The 24,108-nt window shown below is 43.0% G+C and overlaps 1 protein-coding gene across 1 annotated transcript in view; it reads right to left on the bottom strand.

The window, feature by feature from the left end:
- Nucleotides 1–24,108, bottom strand: part of MYO3A (myosin IIIA) — a 206,509-nt gene that overhangs the window by 178,543 nt on the left and 3,858 nt on the right. Inside the window, exon 2 of the mRNA XM_074946105.1 lies at nt 16,628–16,810. Coding sequence (XP_074802206.1) covers nt 16,628–16,795 — 168 coding nt within the window. The 5' untranslated portion in view covers nt 16,796–16,810. The remainder of the gene's footprint in view (nt 1–16,627; nt 16,811–24,108) is intronic.

The raw sequence follows: 24,108 nt of genomic DNA, 5'->3' as shown, positions 1-24,108 counted from the left end.
CTTGGAGTTTTTGTCCCCCGTTGCATGAGCTGGGGGGTTCCACTGCAAGGAGTTTTGGGTACCAGTAGGAGATAATGTGCTAGCTGTCCATCATGCTTCTTCCCATAACAGGTGTATGTATGCTTGATCCACCACCTTACCGACAGCCTGGGCAGCAGCTGGAGGAGAAGAAGGTGGTGCTTGTTCCCAGAGACGTGCAGCAGCAATCATGGCAGGCAGAGACCAGAAGTATTTTGCTACCAGTTGTACTAGGGACTGCATGATCCCATTACCTCCAGGCATGCTCCTACACCCCGTGCTGTCTCCCCAGTTGCAGGAAATGGTTCATGATTGCCTCTTCCTGCCTAAGAGTCCTATCCTTCCGTGGCCTAAAGAAATCAAATTGGCATTGCCTAAAGAAGTCAAGAACAATCAAAATGTCTCCCAGGGTCCTTCTCCTTCACTCTGTTCTCTCTGAGTGCTGCTCCTGCCCTCCCAGAGGAATGAGCTCCCTGGCAGCAGGTAAGCTCCCACCAAATCAAAGACAAGGAGTGCATTATGTGACACTACGCCCCATATTCCTCATAGAGATATTTTTATGATATGGACTTTGTGGCTGGAGGCAAGCCCAATTCAAAGAGGTAGGAGGGCATAGTGCCTACCAGTGAAAAGACTGTTCTGGCTGTTAGTTGTGAGCCCCACAGCCAAACAGGGGATAGATCCCACCCTAGAGAGCACAGGAGGGTGTCTTAGAGGGGGGACCCAGAGAAGGACATTGAGAAGGAATTTGGGGGAGTACAGGACTGTCTCCTCACTGATTACAGGGAAGGCTTTGCCCAGAACAGAACAGCTGTTCCAGCATCTGTGCTCCTAGGCACCCAACCTGTGACTCAGGTTTTAAGAGGGAACTGTGTAACTGACCTTCCAGAGGAGAGCAGTCATACAACTGACCTCTTAGAAACAGAGAGAGAGGTGACAGAGGGTACCCCAGTCCAGGTCCCACTTTTGCAAAATGCTGTTCCTGATGTACTTGTGAAAACTAACTCTGTCTCTTTAAGACAGGATGAGCATCCTACTAAAGGCTGGAGTGTCAGTGAAAATGCTAATGACCCACCTGAGAAAGGGGAGGACGATGCATTCTCCCCAGCAGGTAAAATTCTCCCAGCAGATAGGCAAGAGCTGAGAAAAGGGGGTAGGGAAGGTTTCAACACTAGGAGTGAGAATGACAAAATATCCCCAGGGGTTGGGGGGGATTTTTTGCTTGGGCATAACCCTGGAGATGGAACGCAACTCCATAGGGGGCTGGCCAGTAACATCCAAGGTCCCCTTACACCCTTTCTTCCCCAAAGCCCCAAAGACATACATGAATGAAGAACCTTTACTAAAAGGGGAAGAAAGACCAGTATCTGAACACATACTGTGGTTCAAGAAGAAGTTGCAAAACACAATGAATATTGAACAAACCGGACTGTCTAAACAGAAAGCGTGGTATGATCAACATACCTGGAAACACCTCCATATCACGAAGTTGCTGGTACTGTTGAACCTCATAATATACAGCTTACTGGTTATAACGAAGAATTTGGTACTAATGATAAATCCCTTACAAATGTGTAACATGCATAATTTTTGGAAAAAACTTTTGAACGTGCTAGGAGTGATAACAAGAGAGTCCTATAAGAATGATTAGGGGTCTAGAGCACATGACTTATGAAGAGAGGCTGAGGGAGCTGGGATTGTTTAGTCTGCAGAAGAGAAGAATGAGGGGGGATTTGATAGCTGCTTTCAACTACCTGAAAGGGGGTTCCAAAGAGGATGGCTCTAGACTGTTCTCAATGGTAGCAGATGACAGAACGAGGAGTAATGGTCTCAAGTTGCAATGGGGGAGGTTTAGATTGGATATTAGGAAAAACTTTTTCACTAAGAGGGTGGTGAAACACTGGAATGCGTTACCTAGGGAGGTGGTAGAATCTCCTTCCTTAGAGGTTTTTAAGGTCAGGCTTGACAAAGCCCTGGCTGGGATGATTTAACTGGGAATTGGTCCTGCTTTGAGCAGGGGGTTGGACTAGATGACCTTCTGGGGTCCCTTCCAACCCTGATATTCTATGATTCTATGATTCTATGAATACTGCTTCTTAGCCAATACCTGTAAACAGGCTTAGAGCTTGGCACAGCAGAAAAACCTAAACTGCTGTGTGGAAGGGGAAACTGAGGCATGCCGTCTCATGGCATTGATGGTTAAATGCCAAGACACCTACACTTTAAAAGATATTGATATCTGCATTGTGTTAACAATGTTGCACACTAGAATGCTTTCAGGCAACCTGGAAAAAAAAAACCCTCAGAACTTTGCAAAAACACCTATGGATAACACTACAGTGTTTGATAACACTTGGAAGTTGTATAACCAAGACCAAAGGAGGACATTAGGTGCACTTCCCTCGCATTAGTCAGTGACTAACCCTCTGGCAGTAATCTAAGGGGGCAGGTGTGATACTACTCCCCATATTCCTCGGATATATTGTTATGATATGATTACAGCATATCTGAGACAGGTTTTATGCAAGATGGGTCATGTAAGGTATCATTGGAAAGGTTATGAATATGATTATCATATTGTTTGCATGTATCATTTTTGTATCTGAAGTTAGGAATATTGTCTGTGCACCTATTACAACCGTGTTTACCCCTGGGGAATGCCCACTGGACAGAATGAAATCAGTCTAGATTGCTGGCTAGAAAGGGCCATTAGGAAAAACAATAGGTTTTTGAAGATGCTAATCTCCCACCTTCCTGGAAAGCCTTCCTGTGGACACTGTAAATAGACTTTGAGTTGTGGGTGCAGGGCCATGTTGATCAAGTCACCTGATACTGGACTCCATGATAAATTTTGTACTTTTCCCCTGACCGGGGGTGGGAATCACACTGGAAGACAAAGGATTCCCACCATATGTAAAACCTATTTAAGGCAGGGGATTGACATAATCATGGTTCGTTCTTCACTGAATCCCTGCCCAGGATGACTGCTGTAAACATCTAAGAAACAAAGACAAGGGGCTGGGGGGGAGAGAAGGACTGAGCCCAGGCTGGAGGGGTGTCTAGCCTGTGAATGAAATATCTGAAGTTTTAAGCTGCAGGCCAGTGCAGCTGGCCTTTAAGAATCTCTGCAATCTGTCTAAAACAACACTTAGGGTGAGAAATTACTACTTGTAACCAGTTTCTTTAGTATCTTAAGCTTAGATTGCATGTTTGTTTTATTTGCTAAGTAATCAGCTTTGATCTGTTTGCTATCCCTTATAATCACTTAAAATCTATCTTTTGTAGTTAATAAACTTGTTTTTGTTTTCTCTAAAAGCCGTTTGTGGAATTCATAACTGGGGGGGAGGGGCGGGCAAGAAGCTGTGCACATCTTCCTCCACATTGAGGGAGGGGGTGAATTCCAATGCGCTTATGCTGTATAGTTCTCTGTGCAGCACAAGATGATACAATTTGGGGGTTACACTCCAGAGGAGGTGTGCAGTTTAGTGCTGGGCAATTCCTTAGCTGAGCTTTCCCATACAGAGCTGATCTCACCATCTGTGTAAAACTGCAGCTGGATGTGTCCCTACGTGTGTGTGCTGGAAGGGAGCTTGACAGCCTGTCACAGCAGCACAGTGTAAAGGGAACCCAGGCTGGTGCGGCAGGTGGGCTCAGTGGTACCCCAATTTTAAGTGGCACCCCAGGGGAACCTGTCACACATTATATTTCATCTTCTCTGAAGGAATCTAGGAAACAACGCCCCCCCCCCCCAACATAACATCTGAGGAGTGCAATGGGTATAGTCCCCTTCTTTCTTGCACAGTGCTACAGCCCATGAGGAAGGAACTATGGTTAACAATGGTAAAAATCTGAGGTATTGTTATTAAAATGTTGCAACTTGTACATCAAAGGGCTGGTTGGGGTGGGGTTTAGTTCCTCTCAGGGGGTATCTGACTAGGTTACTTTTTGCTCTTTAAAGGCTGGCCATCATTTGGAGAACGTAGCAGTTTTCAAGATACCCGAATGGAAAAGACAGGTCTTTCTAGTCCTATCAGGGGAGCTGACAATCTGTGTCACAGAGATGTTTCTGCTAATAGTCAGCCCTCTACCCATTGCTCAGTGGAGGGGGTTGGTGAGCTGCAAACATGGACCAAACTGTTGAACCTCAGGAACCAGCTTGAGTTTGTGCTACAGCAAAAAGTTGCTGAATCATGCTTGCAGGACAGGGAGGCAAACAGAGAGAAAATTGACTGTATTCTATACTAGCAGATGGAGTTCTCAGAGAAGAGGAACCAAGACCCACAAGGAATACCCACCCCTTTCCTAATGCTCTTGTATTGCCAGACACTCTGTCCAGCGTCCAGTGAACAGCATTGAAAGAGACACAGAAAGAGTCATACCACAAGTCTATATGGTTTTCTCTGAAGTTTCTGATTAACACTATAAGCCTGCTGCCTCTCTGCTGGAAAAGGACACCGTATTGTGTTTGGGGAACTGCCGGGAGCTGAACCTTCACCCACCCCAACTTCTCCCTGCTTCTGCAGCGTGCCTTAGTGCAAGGAGAGGCCAGATATCAGGGACTGGGAATGATAACAAATGTTTGAAATGGTCACAAGGAGAACAGACCACTCAAGCAACCAAACAGTTCCCTTTCCCTTCCTGGACCTAGGTGAGCCTGTACACAAGACAAGAAACCCAGCACAACCAGCTCCCATTCATAAAGGGAAGGAAAGAGTGGGTGAGGGGACAGGGAAGGGTGGTAGTTCTGGGCCTTTTCATAAAAGTTCAAGTCATGAAACAGTTCCTTCCCCATTCAACCATTTCCAAACCAGTCCCCTCCCATTACCACCCTCATTAGCATGACCAGGGACTACTGTTGCCAGAGTGCTTGCCAAGAAATGCATAGACGTGGGGGGGACAGAGACTGCTCATTCATAGTCTTTGTTAAAGCTTCCACTAAACGCATTGAAGTGGTTCATGTGATCTCAATGAAATCAATTTACAGCGTGCGTTTCTAGGGGACCATGTCAGGGTGACAGGCTTAAGAAATATTTCATCAGAGCAACAGGGGATATTTCTGAGGTGGGTGGGGGTGTTTTGTAACATACCAGCCTTGGGTTCTGCAGTGTTCCTCAGGCTCCTTGTTGGGGCGGGGGGAGGAGGAGGAAAAAGGAAGTTTCCTCAACCAGATCCGCTGGGTAGAGGTGCAGAATCACATGCTCCTCCTCCTTTGGGGCACCCAGGACTTCCTCCAAGGTTGCTGCTGCCTCCTTACCCTACCCTCATTGGTGTCCCATTGTACAATCAGGCCAACGGGAATGGGGGGGGGGGTCGCAAGTCTCTTCAGTCTCTGTACTTGCAGCGCAGGAGAGTGTGCGGTCGAGCTCATCGTAGCATGGGCATGTCCTGGGTCCCCTCCCAGAGCGACTGTTGGAGTCCTCCACCCTCTGATATAGGAGCCTGAGGTGCTTCAGGTGCTTTGAACAACTTTTATTAACATGATCATTAAACTATTTGTGAGCAGCTGCCATGGTCTGAAGTGCCAGAAAAACACAGATCTATATTGCCTTTACCTTGGACAGAGAGAGTTATTTTATTATTGCATCCTTCTTGCACCAATGTTGGTGCACAATGGTGTAAACCAGCCTCTCCCCTCTCTCTCTGTCATTAGCTGCTGCTTCCATTGGCTCTGTGTTGAGATTGGCTGTTCTGCCCTCCCTGCTAAGGGTTCTTGAGGGTACTCGAGAGAGACCTTGTCTCCTCACACCAGTTGGCTTCCACTTGACAGCTTCATATTGGAGTCTGTGTGTTGGCATCTGGAATAAATGCCCGAAATATGTCCAAACACTTCCTGGTAGCAGCAACAAAATGCTGGCTGGTGATTTGTCAGATCTCTTAGTTGGTGATAAGGTTTCCCCATTCAGCACCCAGAATCTTTTGTAGATACATTTTCCAACGGCATCTAGTTTTCGATCATTTTAATAGCTCTCGCAGCCATACAACAACACTGAGATTATGTTTGAGTTGAAAATTCTCCATTTTACCTATGTTATGGTATATCTTTGATGTCCATACATTGTTGAGTTTAATGAATGCCTTTCCTATCCTTGATGTCACAAGGTCTCTGCTGGCTAGTATCGTGCTACCGTGCCAAACAACAACTACAGAGTTAGACTATAGCCTGGTTTCACACCATTTTCCAGGTTGAACCATTCTGTTGTCTGGCTGTTCATCATCTGGCTGTTCATCATTACAGTGCAGTTTACATCATTGTACATAGCGTCAATGACTTTAACTGGAATTCCATAAGATTGAAGAATAGTATGTCTATGCATGCTGTCAAATGCCTTTTGAAAAACTACTAAATGAAGTTGATAAGGGGAAGCTGAAGCATTCTAGACATTCTTCTATGATGGTCCTTAGTGTGAATATCTGATCTACACAGGATCTCTAGGGCCTGAATCCAGCCTGTTTTTCTCCAAGCTTTGCATCCACTGCTCTTTCATTCTTTGTAATATCACAATACAGAAGACTTTCTCTATAACGGCAAGGAGTCACACTACTGTCCAATTGTTACAGTCAGTAAGATCACCCTTTTATGGATATTCTGACAATTTTCCATGGGTCAAGGGGGGGAGGGGGTTCTCTTTTTTCCAGACTTTATTGAACAGTTCTGCCAGTTTCATTAGGGTGGTAGCGTCAAGTGCTGTTAGCATTTCTGCTGTGATTTGATCATCTCCCACTGCTTTGGTGTTTTTCAGCTTCTTGACTGCAGCCCGTACTTCTGACATCTCTATGAGACAGCTGTTGGTATCAGGTTGATTTGGTTCATGTTTCATTGAATACTAGTACTGAGGTAGGGCTGGGTCTGTTGAGGACTTCTTTGAAATGTTCTGCCCATCTGTTATTCTGTTCTGCTTCAGTTGTAAGCATTTTTCCATCTATACTCTTCATTGGCTGATTTCCTGTTCTGAAGTTTCAATCACTTGGTAAACGACTAACTTCCTATCATAGCAGCAGCTTCAGTTGCTAGGCCTTCAACATATCTGTTTTATCTTCCCTTGCTTTTTACCATTTTGTCTGCTTTCTTGTACTTCTCCTTTACTTTTTCACCAAACAGTCAAATGATCTTAGCATGCAGAAGTTTTCTCGACAGTGCTTTTCCTTCCTCGATATGATGCCACGTCTCTTGGCTTATCCAATTCTTGCTATGTCTACACTACACACCTTATCGTGGCACAGCTATAAGGTCTCCCATCTAGCTGCTCTATGCTGGCGGGAGAGAGCTCTCCCGCTGGCATAATTAAACCACCCTGAATGAGCGGCAGTAGCTACGTCAGCAGAAGAGCGTCTCCTGCCAACATAGTGCTGTCCACACTGGCGCTTTTGTTGGTGAAACTTATGTCGGCCAGGGGTGTGTTTTTTCACACCCTGATCAACAAAAGTGCTAATGTAGACAGAGCCTAAATCTGTGTTGATATCCAACAGTGACTGCTGCAACTTGTAACATGTTGCGTCTGAGCACTGCCCATTTTCATATAGGTCCATTTCTTCTGCCTCTGGCAGTGACTATATATCTGTTTCTTAGTTCAAGCTGGAATTTCTCACAGTACTCTTTTGTGCTCAGTTCTGTAGTGTTGACTTTCTTTGCCACATTTTGTTTAATGCTGATCTTTTCCCCTTTTAATTTCAATTTGGCAATACAAAGATTGTGATCATTGCTGACATCTGCTGCTTGATATGCCCTTGCCTCTTGGACAGATGACCAGTATCTCGAGCTGATGCAGATCGATCATGTTTATTTACAAATGTCTCTAGGAGGGAACAGGGTGTGACAGTTATAGTAACTTCCTTCAATATCCTGCACAAACCTCACTTAATTACATTTAACTATTTTAGGAGTTCATTGTATTAAAAATGCAAATCTTTAGATTATTGTGAGAATGTATGGAACTTCTTTAAAAGGAAGGCAGGATGAATACAACCACTGAGAAGCACTGTGAGCTCCAAAAGACTATGTTGAACAACAGGGCAGAGACCAATTATCTTTTGGGACAATGTGCGTGAAGTGGAATCCCTAAGACGTACTCAGGAGGAGGAGACTGCAAATTCTGACCTATGGATTCAGGCTTTGAAGCTTCAACCCGAGCTTTCGTCTGCTGATCACCTGCAAACACTTCAAAGACAAACTGTATAAAAGGTTAACTACGGGTTTGTCTACACTTGAAATTCTACAGCAACACAGCTGCACTGCTGGAGCTGCACTACTTCAGCACAGACGCTACCTACATTGATGGAAGTGGTTCTCCCATTTTGAAGAGGTAATCCACCTCCCTGAGAGGCGGTAGCTAGGTGGATGGAAGAATACACTGGGGATTAGGTCAGGTTAACTATGTTGCTCAGGGGAGTGCATTTTTCACACCCCTGGGTGATTTAGTTAAGACGACTTAATTTTCGAGCACAGACCAGGCCTGATTTACTCATGAGAGTTCTAGTTTGGAGCAAAACGAGTGATGAACTGGTAACCACGAGATGACCCCAGGGTAGGGTTTGAAGGATTGTTCACTGGCCAGAGACGGGATGTGTGAGATTCTGGTAAGCTTATTAGCAGGCATGTAGGTTCTTTTATTGTTTTAATATGTTTTCTCTGTAACGTTTTTACCTTAAGAATAAATGGCCTTGCTTAGGAAGAGCTGTGTGGTAGCTTAACTGGGGGCATTACTCTGCTTACCCATCTCCGAGAAGTAAAGCAAAGCAGGTTGGCCTAGGCAGCCTGACTTTGCTGGGGACACCACAGTTAGGCAGGGAGCTGTGCAGCCTGGAAATACCCTGGTCAGAAGGGAGAGAGATGCAGGTTTCCTCCTAGGAGAGGTGACGGCTGAGGAGACAGGAGCCCAAAGTGAGTGCTCTTGCTGAACCACAGAGGGGGAATGCAAGTGTGGTTGCCCTGATCTGTGACACAGTATGCTTGCCAGAACTAGGTCGGACACCAAGCAGAATTCAATGAGTCTTTTGCCATTTTGGTTAATGATTCCCAGCCCATGCTTCCCGATTGCTCATTCCATTCCCTGGTCATGACACCCTACTTTGGGCTTAAAGTTGCTCATCACAAGGAGTAAATTGTGTTTTGGTATTTTACCACTCACACGTTGGAGGCAATTATAGAACTTCTTTTTATCCTCATCACTACGTTCTTTTGTCAGAGCATAGCCCTGTACGACTGACATCTTTAGGCATCTGTTTTGGAACGTGGCATAGAAGATGCATTGGTTGATAAGTGATTTTTTCCAAGGAACCTATCAACTGGGAACCTGTCCTTATGAGTGCTACTCCTTCTGAGTGTACATCGTCACTACAACTTGAATAGATGAGATGTTTTCTTCTCTTTCTTGAAGTGCTTCTTACTCACACCAGTTGGGCTGCTTTCATTGTTACCCAAGATTTTGAGTCCATATTTGGCCATCTCTCTGATGATCTGTGAGATCTTGGAATATAAGAACAAAATGTTTCAAACATCAAATAACCCCCTGCTTGCAATTTGATGTGGCTGCTTGTCCCAAGCCTGTATAAAGTGGGGAGGGTTGAGCACAAAGCTAACGCCCTAACTTGTTCTTTAAAACAAAGAACCCTTCCCTCCCCATCCCGAAATCTTCAGAACCAGTCTACCATTCCGGCAAAAATGGCCTCTCAGCAGAGAATACTACTGACCCCTCATGCTGCCTGGAGGTTCCTGGTGAAACCCAGTCTCTGGAAGGGAGGACTCCACGAAGTTTGATGTTGGCAGCAAGAAAACACGTCAGAGTTGGTTAGTGGAACATGAGAACTGAGAAAGTACTTCCTACCCATCTCTGTCTGGCCAAGACCTGCACCTAGGTCAGCTGCCTAATGCTGAATCCAGACAAAATGGAAGTGATATTGGTGAAAGAAGAAAATGCTTTGAAGTTCCAACATCTATTTTCACCATACCCTCTATTCAAATATAGGTGGCAAATTTTGGGCAGATAAGTGCTCTTCTCAATACATTGGCTACCCATCAAATACTGGGTCAAATTCAATGTGTCATTGCTCAGGCTGTGAGTTTGTCATGGAAAGTCATGGATTCCATGACTTTCTGTGACCTCCAGGACTTCTGCAGAGGCCGGTGCACCTGGCTCGGGGCAGCTCAGGAAGCACCTGCACCAGTCGCACTGGTCACTGCTGGAGCAGTCTCGGACCACCGCGGCCCCCCGCAGCAGCAGCAGAGTGTGGGTGTGGGAGGGGGTTGGGGAACAGGAGGGGATGAGGCGGGCTCGCTTAGCTTGGGGGGCTCCCCGGAGTCGGTGACATCCCCCTCGCTCAGTTCCTAGGCAGAGGCATGACCAGGCAGCTCTGCGTGCTGCCTCTGCTTGCAGGCACCGCCCCCACAGCTCCCACTGGCCACAGTTTCTGACCAATGGGAGCTGCGAAGCTTGTACTCTGGGTGGAGGCAGCATGCACAGCTGCCTGGCCACGCCTCCGCCTAGGAGCTGAGCGAGGGGGATGTCACCGCTACTGGGGAGCCCCCCAGGTATGCGCTGCCCAAAGCCCGCCTCACCCCGTCCTGTGCCCCAATTTCCTGCCCCCTCCCACACCCAAACTCTGCAGCTGCTGAGGGGGAGGCGTGCCTGCTGGCCCCGCCAAACCCCCTCCCCAGCACCAGTGGGGGTCCCGGGCAACACCGCCACCCGTGCCTTCTCCAGTACCAGCAGGGGTCCAGGGCTGCAGGCTACCGCCCTTCCCCAGCATCCATGGTGCCCCCAGGCTGCCCTCCGCCCCCATAAGTTTTAGTCAGGGGTATATAGTAAAAGTCACGGACAGGTCCTGGGCTGTGAATTTTTGTTTACTGTCCATGACTTGTCCGTGACTTTTACTAAAAATACCTGTGACTAAAATGTAGCCTTAGTCATTGTTAAACTTAGGCCAGTCCCAGTAGGACCTTGAACATACCTCAGAGAGCCTCTTTCTGTGTGATGACAACCTCCCATGAAATCTTATGTTCCAAGGGAACTATGAAGTTTTTAAATTTTAAGGATGATGCTTATGGAATGGGAGAAGGGATCCAAAGCCTGGGTGGTCCTATGGCTAAGAGAACCTATTACTGGAAGAGGCAAGAATCACCACAAATCCCCTGGCCTTCCAAATGCAAAAGTGAAAGTCACTTCTTCAAATTAGTGTTCCCACAGACACACCTCAAAATAAGAACTCAGCAGAGAAGGAAGAGGAGAGGGGGAAAAAAGAGAGATTAGGGTAAAAAGGGAGGAGAAGAGGGACTGAGTGTGTCTGCTAGAAGAAAGGAATAAATTAAAAAGCAAAAAAAGTTAAAAGCCACAACAGATACACTATAGCCGTGGCTGCCTCAGGGAAACAGAGGAAAATTGGACCACTGTCCTACTGTGATTTAATAGAAGTTATTGTCTCCTGAGGGGCACTCAGATATTATGTGGTTTGTTCCATTATAACAAGAAATATGAGAGAGAGAGAGAGAGAGAATGAATAGAATATTCACTCCATCTATAACAGAAAGGACATCTTCCTCTTCATTTTATGGGGTAGAAGATGAATATATTAACTGGATCTATTTGGTTATGTTTATCTTAATAAAACATTGCACAAAACCCAACTGCTCATAAAAGGTCAAATTTCCCCCTAAGCAATAAAAGGGCGCCTTTTAATAATAATTGACATTAAGATTTTTAGCCAAATTATCCATCAAGTTTACTGGACTTTATAATCAAGAGAATGAGGAGTTTGTATAGTTTGGACATGAAAATGGCTCTCAAATTATTATTATTTCACATATAAATATTCTCCTTCCTGTTCCACTTTTACACATTTTTAACTGTTATTCAGCAAGGAGCATTCAAAAGCTCTTAAGGATTAAAGAGAAAATTCTCAGTCTCAAATCTCCCAAGATCATGTAATTTATGGTAATTATTGAACAATATTTGAAATGTTTATTCTTATGTAGTCATGATTTTCACCCATCCAAGTTTGTCTCTCAAATTTAGCAATTGTGTAGCATCTCTCCAAAGGCAAAAATGTAAAATTAAAAGAAGGGAACCCAGAAAATGCCTTTTTTCCCCATCACAATGGCTCCCTCTGCAGCTATTAATAAATCCTTCAGTTTAAACTGCAGAAAGAAGACTAGTTCATTCCATACACCCTACTTACAATATTCATGGTTACATTAGGGTGAAGTGACTCACAGGTATAGCAGATAATGCCAACATAATGTAGATATAACAACAACATTGTAAGAATGAAGAAGTAGAGCAAGTCCATCCAGAAATTAAGTGATTCAGCGTTATTATTCTACTACATTTCTTGCTGTCCAGTTACTGCTGACCACCTAATGGATCACTTATTTATCCACTTAGTGAAGTGTCTGTTTCTGGGCCAGTGGACAGTTTCCTGGGTTTGGACAGAAAATTTGGTTTTTGATGAAATGAAGATTTTTGGAAAAAGGATCTGCTTTTTCCTCGACAATTTTTGATTGATTGTTGGAAAACCAAATATTTTCATTTTTGGCTGAAAAATTTTGAGTTTCCAGTTGAAACTTTTTAGTCCTAGGCAGTTTAGGATGAAAACAAAGAGAAACAAAATAATAAATTTTCTTCTACAAAAAGTTAAAGTGACATTTTTTCACTGAAAATTGACGAAAGAGCAAAGTAATTATTTTTGCCTAAATGTTCTGTAAAAAAATAAAAATGAGTAATCATTTTCTGACCAGTGCTGTCCTTGTCGCCTCTTACTCATTCCAGCTCCTTCAGACTCTCCCCTCTTCCTCTGCTCCAATTCTTCCTCCCCCTGACATCAGCTTTATTTCTTCTCTCTCTCTCATCTCCACCCTCCTTCCTTTCCTTCCCCTTTGCAAATTGGAGTGGGATTTTCTGACATCAATGCTATATTGCTTCCCTGCCTCCTTCAATAATCCAGTTAATGCCAAACATTCATGCATTCTTGTGAAACAGACTGGTGCAAAAAATGTTTTCTGCTATCTAGGCATTCAGTTGAGCATGGATCGCAAGAGAGCCCTGATTATTCAGAGTCTGCAGTAAAATTGAAGGACCCTGTTCACAGCTTATGCCCAAATAAATTTGTTAGTCTCTAAGGTGCCACAAGGACTCCTCGTTGTTTTTGCTGATACAGACTAAAACGGCTACCGCTCTGAAACCAGAAAACAGTAAGATGCTGTAAGATGTTTTGATGCATTTAAATTCATTTCATTAAGATTGTAATCTCTTGGCTGTGAATTATTTTTGCTTTTAAAATGCAACAAGATGATGAATGAAGAACGGGCCCCATTTCTGGTGTGGAAAACACATGTGAAAAACAGAAAGACTAACAAGGACCAGAGTGAAGATAAATTTCATAGGTTTCAAGGCCAGAAGGAACCATTACGATCACAGGCACTGGCTTTTTCCTTTGCCCGGGGTGCTCAACCCCTGCTCTGCCCCAGGCCCCACCCCCACTCCACCTCTTTCCCCAAAGCCCCACTCCCGCCCCACCTCTTCCCACCCAGTTCCACCCCCTCTCCAAAGCACACCTTGTCCCCACTCCCTCCCAGCGCCTCCTGCACACCGCGGAACAGCTGATCGTGGAAGGCAAGAGGCGCTGGGAGGGATGGAGAGGAGTTGATCAGCGGGGCCGCTAACAGGTGAGGGGGGGAGGGAGCTAAGCACCCGCTAACTTTTTTCCAAAATAGGTCGGCGCCTATGATTACAATAATCTAATCTGACATTCTGTATAGCACAAGCCATTTGAAAGAGACGAGTAGGAATGTCTCGTTGTCTACATTTTGTGGTCTATTACCATTGCAAGCATATCCAAACAGAAAGGCCCTTGGCACCTGTGTAGCTCAACTGAAGTCAATGGGGTTCCTTAAAAGCACAAAGGTCTGCCCACTTGGATCTATTTGCAACAGAAGGACCCGTGGTTACTAACAAGAATGGTCCTGTTGAGTTCTCTTCTCCTCTTTCAAATATCTCCTCAGAAAACACTACTTCCATAAGGCCTATTAACTACTAATCTGTCATCCAAAGAATTTCATTTATTTATGAAGAAATATGCTATGCTATATGGTGAATCTACCTCCTGGTCATCTGGTGCTGTGTGTGTAAGGATTGTTGCCTTTGTCTTTTTAAATGGTAATTCATCAAGGAAGTGGAAGACTTGGTCCTTATGTTTTGTTAAGCACAGAACATATTTAGAATGATAAATATTTATTGGTTCAACATTTCCATTTTAGAAGAGTAATTTATTGCATATAATCTAGATAAGCACACTCAAACATGCATTCTATTGTCTTGGAAGGGAATGGCTGATTTATTTGACATTAAGAGACTCTCTCATAGCTAGTACGTAAAAAAGTAAAAGGGACTAATGGTGAAACTATATAATTATAAGACAGTTGGGATTCTGCAACTTCAGATGTGCAACCCATGAGGCAATTTAGAACTTTTTCTAGAAGAAAAATAAAAGGAAAAAAAGTGTGTTTGATCGATACCCAAGAGAATTCAATGCTGAAACTAATTCTAAATTAGAATTAACAAAGTTCATATCTGTGACTGATTGATTACATCTGGTCAATTAAACAGGCAAGTGTCATTCCCAAGAACACAAAACATAAGAAAAATACTAGGGCTGTCGATTAATCGCAGTTAACTCACACGATTAACTAAAAAAAATTAATTGCGATTAATTGCAGTTTTAATCACATTGTTAAACAATAGAATATCAATTGAAATGTATTAAATATTTGTTGATGTTTTTCCACGTTTTCAAATATATTGATTTAAATTACAACACAGAATACAAAGTGTACAGTGCTCACTTTATATTATTTTGATTACAAATATTTGCACTGTAAAAACAAACAAATCGTATTTTTCAATTCACCTCATACAATACCGTAATGCAATCTTTTTATCATTAAAGTGAAACTTACAAATGTACATTTTTTTTTGTTACATAACTGCACTCAAAAACAAAACAATGTAAAACTTTAGAGCCTGTAAGTCCACTCAGTCCTACTTCTTGTTCAGCCAATTGCTAAGAAAAACAAGTTTGTTTACATTTACAGGATATAAATTCTTATTTACAATGTCACCTGAAAGTGAGAACAGGCATTCGCATGGCACTTCTGAAGCTGGCATTGCAAGATATTTATGTGCCAGATATGTAAACATTCATAGGCCCCTACATACTTCAGCCATCATTCCAGAGAGGGCATGCTTCCATGCTGATGACGCTCGTTAAAAAAATAAATGCGTTAATTAAATTTGTGACTGAACTCCTTGGGGGAGAACAGTCTCTCTCCTGCTCTGTTTTACCCACTTTCTGCCATATATTTCATATTATAGCAATCTCGGATGACGACGCAGCACATGTTGTTCGTTTTAAGAACACTTTCACTGCAAATCTGACAAAACACAAAGAAGATACCAGTTTGAGATTTCTAAAGATAGCTACAGCACTCAACCCAAGGTTTAAGACTCTGAAGTGCCTTCCAAAATCTGAGAGGAACGAGGTGTGGAACATGCTTTCAGAAGTCTTAAAAGAGCAACACTCCAATGTGGAAACTACAGAACCCGAACCACCAAAAAAGAAAATCAACCTTCCGCTGGTGGCATCTGATTCAGATTATGAAAGTGAACATGCTTCAGTCTGCACTGCTTTGGATTCAGAGTAGCAGCCGTGTTAGTCTGTATTCTCAAAAAGAAAAGGAGTACTTATGGCACCTTAGAGACTAACAAATTTATTTGAGCATCCGATGAAGTGAGCTGTAGCTCACGAAAGCTTATGCTCAAATAAATTTGTTAGTCTCTAAGGTGCCACAAGTACTCCTTTTCTTTTTGTTTTGGATTGTTATCGAGCAGAACCCATCATCGGCACGGACGCACAACCTTTGGAATGGTGGTTGAAGCATGAAGGGACATATGAATCTTTAACGCATCTGGCACGTAAATATCTTGTGATGCCAGCTACAACAGTGCCATGTGAACATCTGTTCTCACTTTCAGGTGACATTGTAAACAAGAAGCGGGTAGCATTATCTCCTGCAAATGTAAAAAAACGTGTTTGTCTGAGTGAGTGACTGAACAAGAAGTAGGACTAAGTGGACCTGTAAGGCTCTAAAGTTTTACATTGTTTTATTTTTGAATGCAGTTATTTTTTGTACATAATTCTATATTTGTAAGTTCAACTTTCATGATAAAGAGATTGTCTTACTGTACTTGTATGAGGTGAATTGAAAAATCCTATTTCTTTTGTTTTTTATAGCATAAATATTTGTAATAAAAATAAAGTGAGTACTGTACACTGTGTTCTGTGTTGTAATTTAAATCAATATATTTGAAAACGTAGAAAACATCCAAAAATATTTAAATAATTGGTATTCTATTGTTTAACAGTGCGATTAATCCCGATCAATATTTTTAATCGCTTGACAGGCCTAAAAATACACATGTAGCTAGAAAACATCTTGGTTAAAAGTTTATAAATAATGGTTATTTTCCACTTTATTTTTCTTATGCAACTGACAAACCAACATATGAGGTTACATAGAAAGTTACAACTAAATAAAAAACAATTTAATATTAAAGTAGCTTACGTGAACTGGGTCCAAGATCTTGACTGCTGCTTTGCTGCCATTTTTTTTGTTCAACACCTTAAAAACTTTGCCATATGTTCCTTTGCCAATAGTCTCAATTATTTCCCATGTTTCTGAAGGATCAGGAAAACTATCAAATATTATTGTTTTCCCAGTTAATGGAAGCATCTCCGATATCAGGTCCTGGAAAGAAAAAACCTCATTTCAGTTTTCATTTCATATAAGAAGTCAGTTGATATTAATTGCTTATAAATGTGATAAAACTAAGATATCAGTTATAATCTCAGATGTAACTGCAGTCTGGAACTGCTTTTGCATGCAGTGTGCATATAATCACAGCAATGGAACTCAAAAGGACAAGGGAAAAGGAATTTGTGCTAAATATGGATAGTAGGATCAACATGGTATGAAATGGGGAAAAGGTGAACTGCATACTTTTGAGTGAAATTCTGTCTCCATTGAAGTCAATGAGATTTTTGCCATTGACTTCAAAACAGAGCCAAAATTTAAGCTGAGGGTGGAGGGAAAAGGTTATTATACCTGCTGAGAATTGGTCTATTTAAGCCATGAATAAGGGCTTTGCCCATTACGGATAATGCTTTCAAGGGAACAATGACAAAATCTTACTGAGGAATGATGCAATAGTTCCATGCAGCTAAAACTTCAAAGTAGACTGTCAACTTTTAGGACCCTGTGTCATTGCACTCTAGCTGCTTTATGAAAATATGCTTTAAATGTGAATATGATGTAACTGGAATATGCTTTGTGCAAAAGGTATCTTGTAAGGTATCATTACAAAGCTTATAATCTACTGAGTATGTTAGTCCTATTTGTTTGCATGTATTATTTCTATGTCTGGAGTTAGGAGAATAAGATATAAACTTGTATTACTAATGTAAACATATTAGGTGGAAGCTATTAAGGGTGCTTCAGAATCAATTAACTGTAAATGGTTCTGTTTACTTGCAAACCTTCCTGTGTACCTGTGAGTCAGCCCAGGAAGAATGGAGGCTGGGGTCTCACAGGATACGTGACCATGTCACTTGATGCTGGAATCCCTCTTAAATCTGGTACTTTTCCATTTAGAAGGAGAGGTGGGCACACAAAGAGACAAAAGATTCCCGCCTTGTGCCAAAGCTATAAAAAGGGGTGGAGCAGGACAAAGAGGCAGCCAGTCACGAGAAAGCCCCTGCTTAACACCTAAGATGGCTGCTGGAACTAACAAGGACTGTACCGGAGGAAAGGATTGGGCCCAGACTAGGAAGGAGTCTAGTCTGTGAAAGAAGTTTATTGGAACATCTCTGAGGGTGAGATATTACCTGTAATCAGTTTCTTAATGTATTAGGCTCAGACTTGCGTGTTTTTGTTTATTTTGCTTGGTAACTTACTTTGTTCTGTCTGGTATTATTTGGAACCACTTAAATCCTACTTTTTATACTTAATAAAATCACTTTTGTTTATTAGTAAACCCAGAGTAAGTAATTAAAACCTGGGGGAGCAAACAGCTGTGTATATCTCTCTATCAGTGTTATAGAGGGCAGACAATTTATTAGTTTACCCTGTATAAGCTTTATACAGAGTAAAACGGATTTATTTGGGGTTTGGATCCCATTGGGAGCTGGGTGCTGGAAATAGGAAACCCGCTGAGTGTTTTTCAGTTAAAGCCTACAGCTTTAGAGGCGTGGACCAGACCTGGACCTGTGTTGCAGCAGGCCAGCATGTCTGGCTCAACAAGGCAGGGTTCTGGAAGTCCCAAGCTGGCAGGGAAAACAGGCTCAGAGGTAATTTCAGCACGTCAGGTGACAGTCCCAAGGGGGTCTCTGTGACTGAACCCGTCACAGACCCTATTCTTAGAATTTAGGATTTATGTACATTTCAAATTAAGCTGCATATAACTAAGACCGTCCAAGGAGGGGAATCCTTTCACAATACTGTGTCCTTTTGACATATAGCATGCAGTGTCATGGAAGATGTGTTTAGCGGTGCACATTTTTAATGCTCATTTTATATACTGTAAAGGGAGGGTTACACTTACATCCAGTTCAATGAAGGATACAATCCACTAGTGCAACCTAAGTCTTTATTTTACATCTGCTAAATGTCCAGCATCTTCAGTGTAAAAATCAGAACACTCTTCATAGAGGTTTAACTCAATCAAAAATGTCATCAGAAATTGCTTTAAAGACTGATTTCTCATTTTCCCACATGTAGGGTCATGATTTTCAAAAATGGGTGGCTGAGATGTTAGGTTCTTAAGTCCTTATTGGGACAGCTAAGTAAGTACTCTGATTTTCAAAAATGCTTTTTAGACACTCATTTTTAAAATCTTGGGACAATGTTTTTCAAATATGCTACACTGTAGTCATTTTGTGTCATCAGCCTAACCCCATGTTAGCAGAGTAAGTTATAGTGTGTTAGTCTGATGTTAGAAACTGATTTGATATGTTGTACACAATTCTACATTGTGAATAGAACTGTTTCACTAATGATTTTCCATATTATGTTAAGGTTTCCATCATATTGACACTGCTTTCTTTAATATATTAATCATTTTATACTGTGTTACCAGTATAAGGATACAGCTGTCCAAATTTGGCTAGATATTTAGAACACATATTGCAGGCTTTCTGTAAAAATAAATGTCTTTCAGCTGAAGTAATCTAGATGCCTACATGATAATTTAGATGACCAAGACACAGTGAAAGTGTGTGCAGCATTTTGCAACTAATGCAGAACCTCACTGTTCCAGTCTCACCATCCCAGAGTGCCCCACACAACAAGACCAGGTGCTGTGGAACTACTACCTCAGTTTCCCTGCTACAATCTTCGGCCTGCTCCTGCCATAGAGGTGACTTGGCCCTCCAACCTAGCCACTTTACAGTGTTCAACCTCTCCTGGGGTAACAGAATTCCTTAGTTCAAGTTCAATACACCATTAAAAGAAAAGTTTTCAGTCCTGCTGGGCTCAGCCTTCAGCCCCCTTCCACACAGGCAAGATCCCAGCAGCCAACAGCTTGTCTCACCAGCTCCTGGACTTCAGACAGCTCAACCATCCAGGTCAGGTCTACCCTCTTACCAAGAGCCTCAGGCAGGCCACAGCCAGTTCCTAGTGCAAGCCCAGCTGCTTGCCTCTCATTTGAACAGTCTGTCTGTTCTCTTTCCCAACCAGCACCCAACTGCTGGGCCTTCCTCCTCTTAAATCCCACACCCTACACAGATATAGCAGGGCAGGGCTGACAGGCACAAGACCTTCTGACCCTTAAAGGGGAAGGTATCCCTCTTACACTCACAAAAATATTGTTACTATTAGAGTAGTGCATAGAGACCCCAACCCAGACCAGGGCCCCATTCTGAGCACTGTACAAAATACAGCAAGAGAAAGTCCCTGACCGACAGAGCTTAGTCTACCGAACAGACTAAGGGTGGGAGAAAGGGAGCATCATTACTTCCACTTTAAAGAGGGAGAACTGAGGCACAGAGATGTGAAGCCCAATATCACATTAGAAGTCTGGGGCAGAGACAAGTCTAGAACCCAGATCTCCTGACTCCCAGCCCAGTACCTTAACCAAAAGGTCATCCTTCTTTGCTAAGGCAAGGGGGCAAATGAAATCTTATATGAAAGAGCATGTGTACGGAAGTGCCATCCCAAATGGCTAAGTTAAATTTCCTAAACATTAATGAAATGCAACTGGAATTAACTGGTTTCAGAGTAGCAGCCATGTTAGTCTGTATCCACAAAAAGAAAAGGAGTACTTGTGGCACCTTAGAGACTAACAAATTTATTTGAGCATAAGCATTTGTGAGATCCGATGAAGTGAGCTGTAGCTCACGAAAGCTTATGTTCAGATAAATTTGTTAGTCTCTAAGGTGCCACAAGTACTCCTTTTCTTTTTGTGGAATTAACTGATTCATCCATATTTGCACCTAGGGATTGAGACTAGCAGAAGGCTATGATGTTATAGTAGAAGTGATAAAATAGGATTGCCTGGCAGGTGAGAGAGAGAGAGAGAGAGACCCATCACACTCTGTGGTGAGGGATGGAGAACAGGTCACATCATGACAACTCAGTGAAATATGTTTATTGCTAATAGAAACTTAGGTCCATAGATTGTACCGTTACTATCAAGAAACCCCTCAGCAAAGCTATAAAGTATGTCAAGCTGGTACGAATGACAGCCTGCGAGTAGAGTTACCATATTTGAACATTCAAAAAAAAGAGGACACTCCACGGGGGGGAGGGAAGGGGGTGGTATTTGCTTGTGCCCCTGCCCAACTCCACCCCTTCCCCAAAGTCCCCAACCCAACTCTGCCCCCTCCGACCCCTTCCCCAAATCCTCACCCCAGCCCCACCTCCTCCCCTGAGTGCGCTGCGTTCCCCCTCCTCCCCTCTCCCTCCCAGCCACGCAAAACAACTGTTTCGCAGTGCAAGCGCTGGGAGCTAGGGGGAAAAAGCGGGCACTCCCTCGAGTGATCAACAGGCATGCTCTTTCTTGAATGATCAACTCTTCTTTGGGGAAAAATAATAATGGCAAAATCCCAGACGTTTTTAGATATTTAAAAATTCCTCCTGGACAGCGATTTAAGAACCAAAAAGACGGCCATGTCCAGGAAAATATGGACGTATGGTAACCCTACCTGTGAGTAACCTAGCTGGCAAGTGTGACTGAGATTCTAAATTGTGATCACGTTTACTGTTCTGTTGATTTTCCAGTGTACTGCACACATAGGTGTTGGAACTAGGGGTGCTGCTGCACTCCCTGACTTGAAGTGGTTTCCATTAGATACAGGGTTTACAGTTTGGTTCAATAGTTCTCAGCACCCCTGACTGCACATAAAGGACAGATTTTAATCTGATACTTTCAATATCTGATATAAAAATAAAAACCCTTGTTCAAGCATTCAGTGACTTTTAATCACTTTACACCCTGGGACAGATACCAAGATAACAGCTCCTTTCCCACCCTCAAAATAACCCCTGGAAAGTCAGTCCATGCAGATTCAACACTCCAGTCCAGACTCATCATCTTGTCTCTTGACTACTAGAACCTTCTCCTTTCTGGCCTTGACAAATGCAATGTTGCTCCCTTCAAGTTAAATTAAAAATGCTGCCACTAAGATTATCTTCCTGGCTCTTCACTTTCATGTCTTCACCCGCTGCAAAAACAAGTAACTTGTCTTTACCACTAAGGCACCGCCACAACTTAGCATCACACTAGCTGCCACTCTAATACACTAACAGCTGCTGACCCACGACTTCTACTCTGCCAACAATGCTAGCCTGCATCACCCACTAGTCCAGTTTTCCCTCAGGCACCTTCGCCCTTTCTCCCATGTCACCCCTCCGAATACCTCCTTAAAACGCACCACCGTTGTGCTGCCTGCAAAACACTTGGCAACGGCTATGCTGTGATTGCTGCTCATACCCAACACAAACGTGTCACTGTTACCCTGTCCTCTCCACAGCAACTTTTCTCAACCTGTTGCCTCGTGTTGAATGTTTAGCTTGTAAACTCTTTGGGGCAGGGACCGACATATGCGTAGGGTGCCTAGCATAATGGGAGGTGGAAGCCAGATTGGGGCCTCTAAGCTCTACCACCATATAACTAATAAAACCACCAGCACAAGCTTCTTAGCTCCTCTTACTGCCCCTGGCTTGTGCTTGTTCTGACAAGCATTTATAAGGAAATTTACTGTAAATGTGAGTGCTTCTTAGGGCAAGTCTACCTACAAAATTAAGTCGACCTAACTCATGTCAACATACAGCCACTGCAGTACTTAAATTGCTTTTGCATGTCCACACTATGCTCCTTGGGTTGACGATGTGTGTCCTCCTCAGGAGTGCTTGCACTAATTTAAACGGTCAGTGTGGGGCATTGTGGGACAGTTTCTGAAAGGCAGCAACAGTCGATGCAAGCAACGCAGCGTCTACAACGACACTGTGTCATCCTAACTACATCAACTTAATCGCTACACCTCTCCCAGTGGTGGAGTTAAGTTGGTGCAGTGGGTGAGTTACATCAATGAGAGCTACATTTTAGTATAAATGCTTATAGAGTTATGTCACCGTAAGCTGCCTTACATTAACCTAATTCTGTAGCGTAGACCAGGGGTTAGAGAAGCCAGAAGCATATGGAGCTCCCATGTGACTAAAGCTAATAGCTAGCACTTTTGAACAAAAGTCCAAATAACTCAATTTGCCAACATAAATTGGATTGTTTCAGCCATGATTATGGATTGCTACCCATAGCTCGTGTAAATCAGCAGACAATAGTTCGATGGAGCTACACTGATTTATACCAGCACAGGATCTGGTCCAGCACCTATTGAATGAGTGTTCTTACTGAGCGCTCAATCCTGCTCCCTTTCAAATTCACAGGGATTTCTGTTGAACTCAGTAAGAGTAGAACTGACCCATGACTGAAATTTGTTTTAAAGGACCTCCACTATCTAGATTTCAAGGTTTTCCATAGAAATGAAGATGATGTTGTAGGAGGGGGAAATTTCTTATAGGCCAGAGCCCAGTAAAATGCCTAGACCACTGCCCGCAGCTGGAATACCAATTGTTAGGCCATTTCTGAAGCCTTAGCACAACTAACAGACCATGAGGGAAAGGGGGAAAATGAGTGAGCACAAGGAGTAAACATGACCCTGCGCCCTCCTGATTTGAGCTTTTTGCCGAAGCGTGCAGTTTTGCAAGATGGAAAGTATGGCAATGGTTAACTTGTGCTTTGTGAAATATAGCTGGTTAACTGATAGAAAATTCCCTGCTGGACAAGCCAGAAAACTCCACACTTAAGTTAGCTTCATCATTTAAAAAGAGAGCTGCTGAGCAGAAGCTGTGTAATACCAATACATTGGGTATAAAAAGAGGAAGAAATCAGAGCCTGGTGGACACTTGAACACCTCTCAAGTTCCCCTGCAAACAGAAGGCTGGCCACTGGACGTCTATAGAAATCCACTCGAGACCTCCTCAAGACCTGGGGTAAATATGAATCCTGAGTTAATTTGTGGTGCTCTTATAACCTGTTACAGACATATGTAAGTGCTAGGAACTAAATATAGTAGAAGCTTTGAGTGAAAGCACTTTTGTTTGCCTGTTTGCATCAACTATCTCTTGGCTGGATGGGCTGTATCCCCACTGATTTATGTCCTGCCACCACCTCGCAAAAAGAGTAAAGGTACCAACCGCTTTGGTTTCAGCAAAACCCTGGATAACAATGTCTTTGTTGTTGACAAGCAACTTCCTAAAAAAATGAAATGTATGTAGAAGGGGATATAGAAAAAATAAAAGCATTGATTGCCATTCATTTAAAGGACATTACCATTGTGTCATTTTGGCCAAGCAAGTGGCCCATATATTGTACTAGGTCTATAGAGAACTGAGAAGACCTCATCCGGCTACTTATTTCCAGGATTAAACATGTAAGGCCAAATTCTACCTTCAAAGGCATTCATGGGATACAGGAACTTCTTGTTTACTTA

The sequence above is a fragment of the Natator depressus genome, chromosome 2, assembly GCF_965152275.1.
Source record: "Natator depressus isolate rNatDep1 chromosome 2, rNatDep2.hap1, whole genome shotgun sequence".
Lineage (NCBI taxonomy): Eukaryota > Metazoa > Chordata > Testudines > Cheloniidae > Natator > Natator depressus.
Note: the sequence above shows the minus strand (reverse complement) of the source record. Positions and strands in the feature narration are given on the sequence as shown.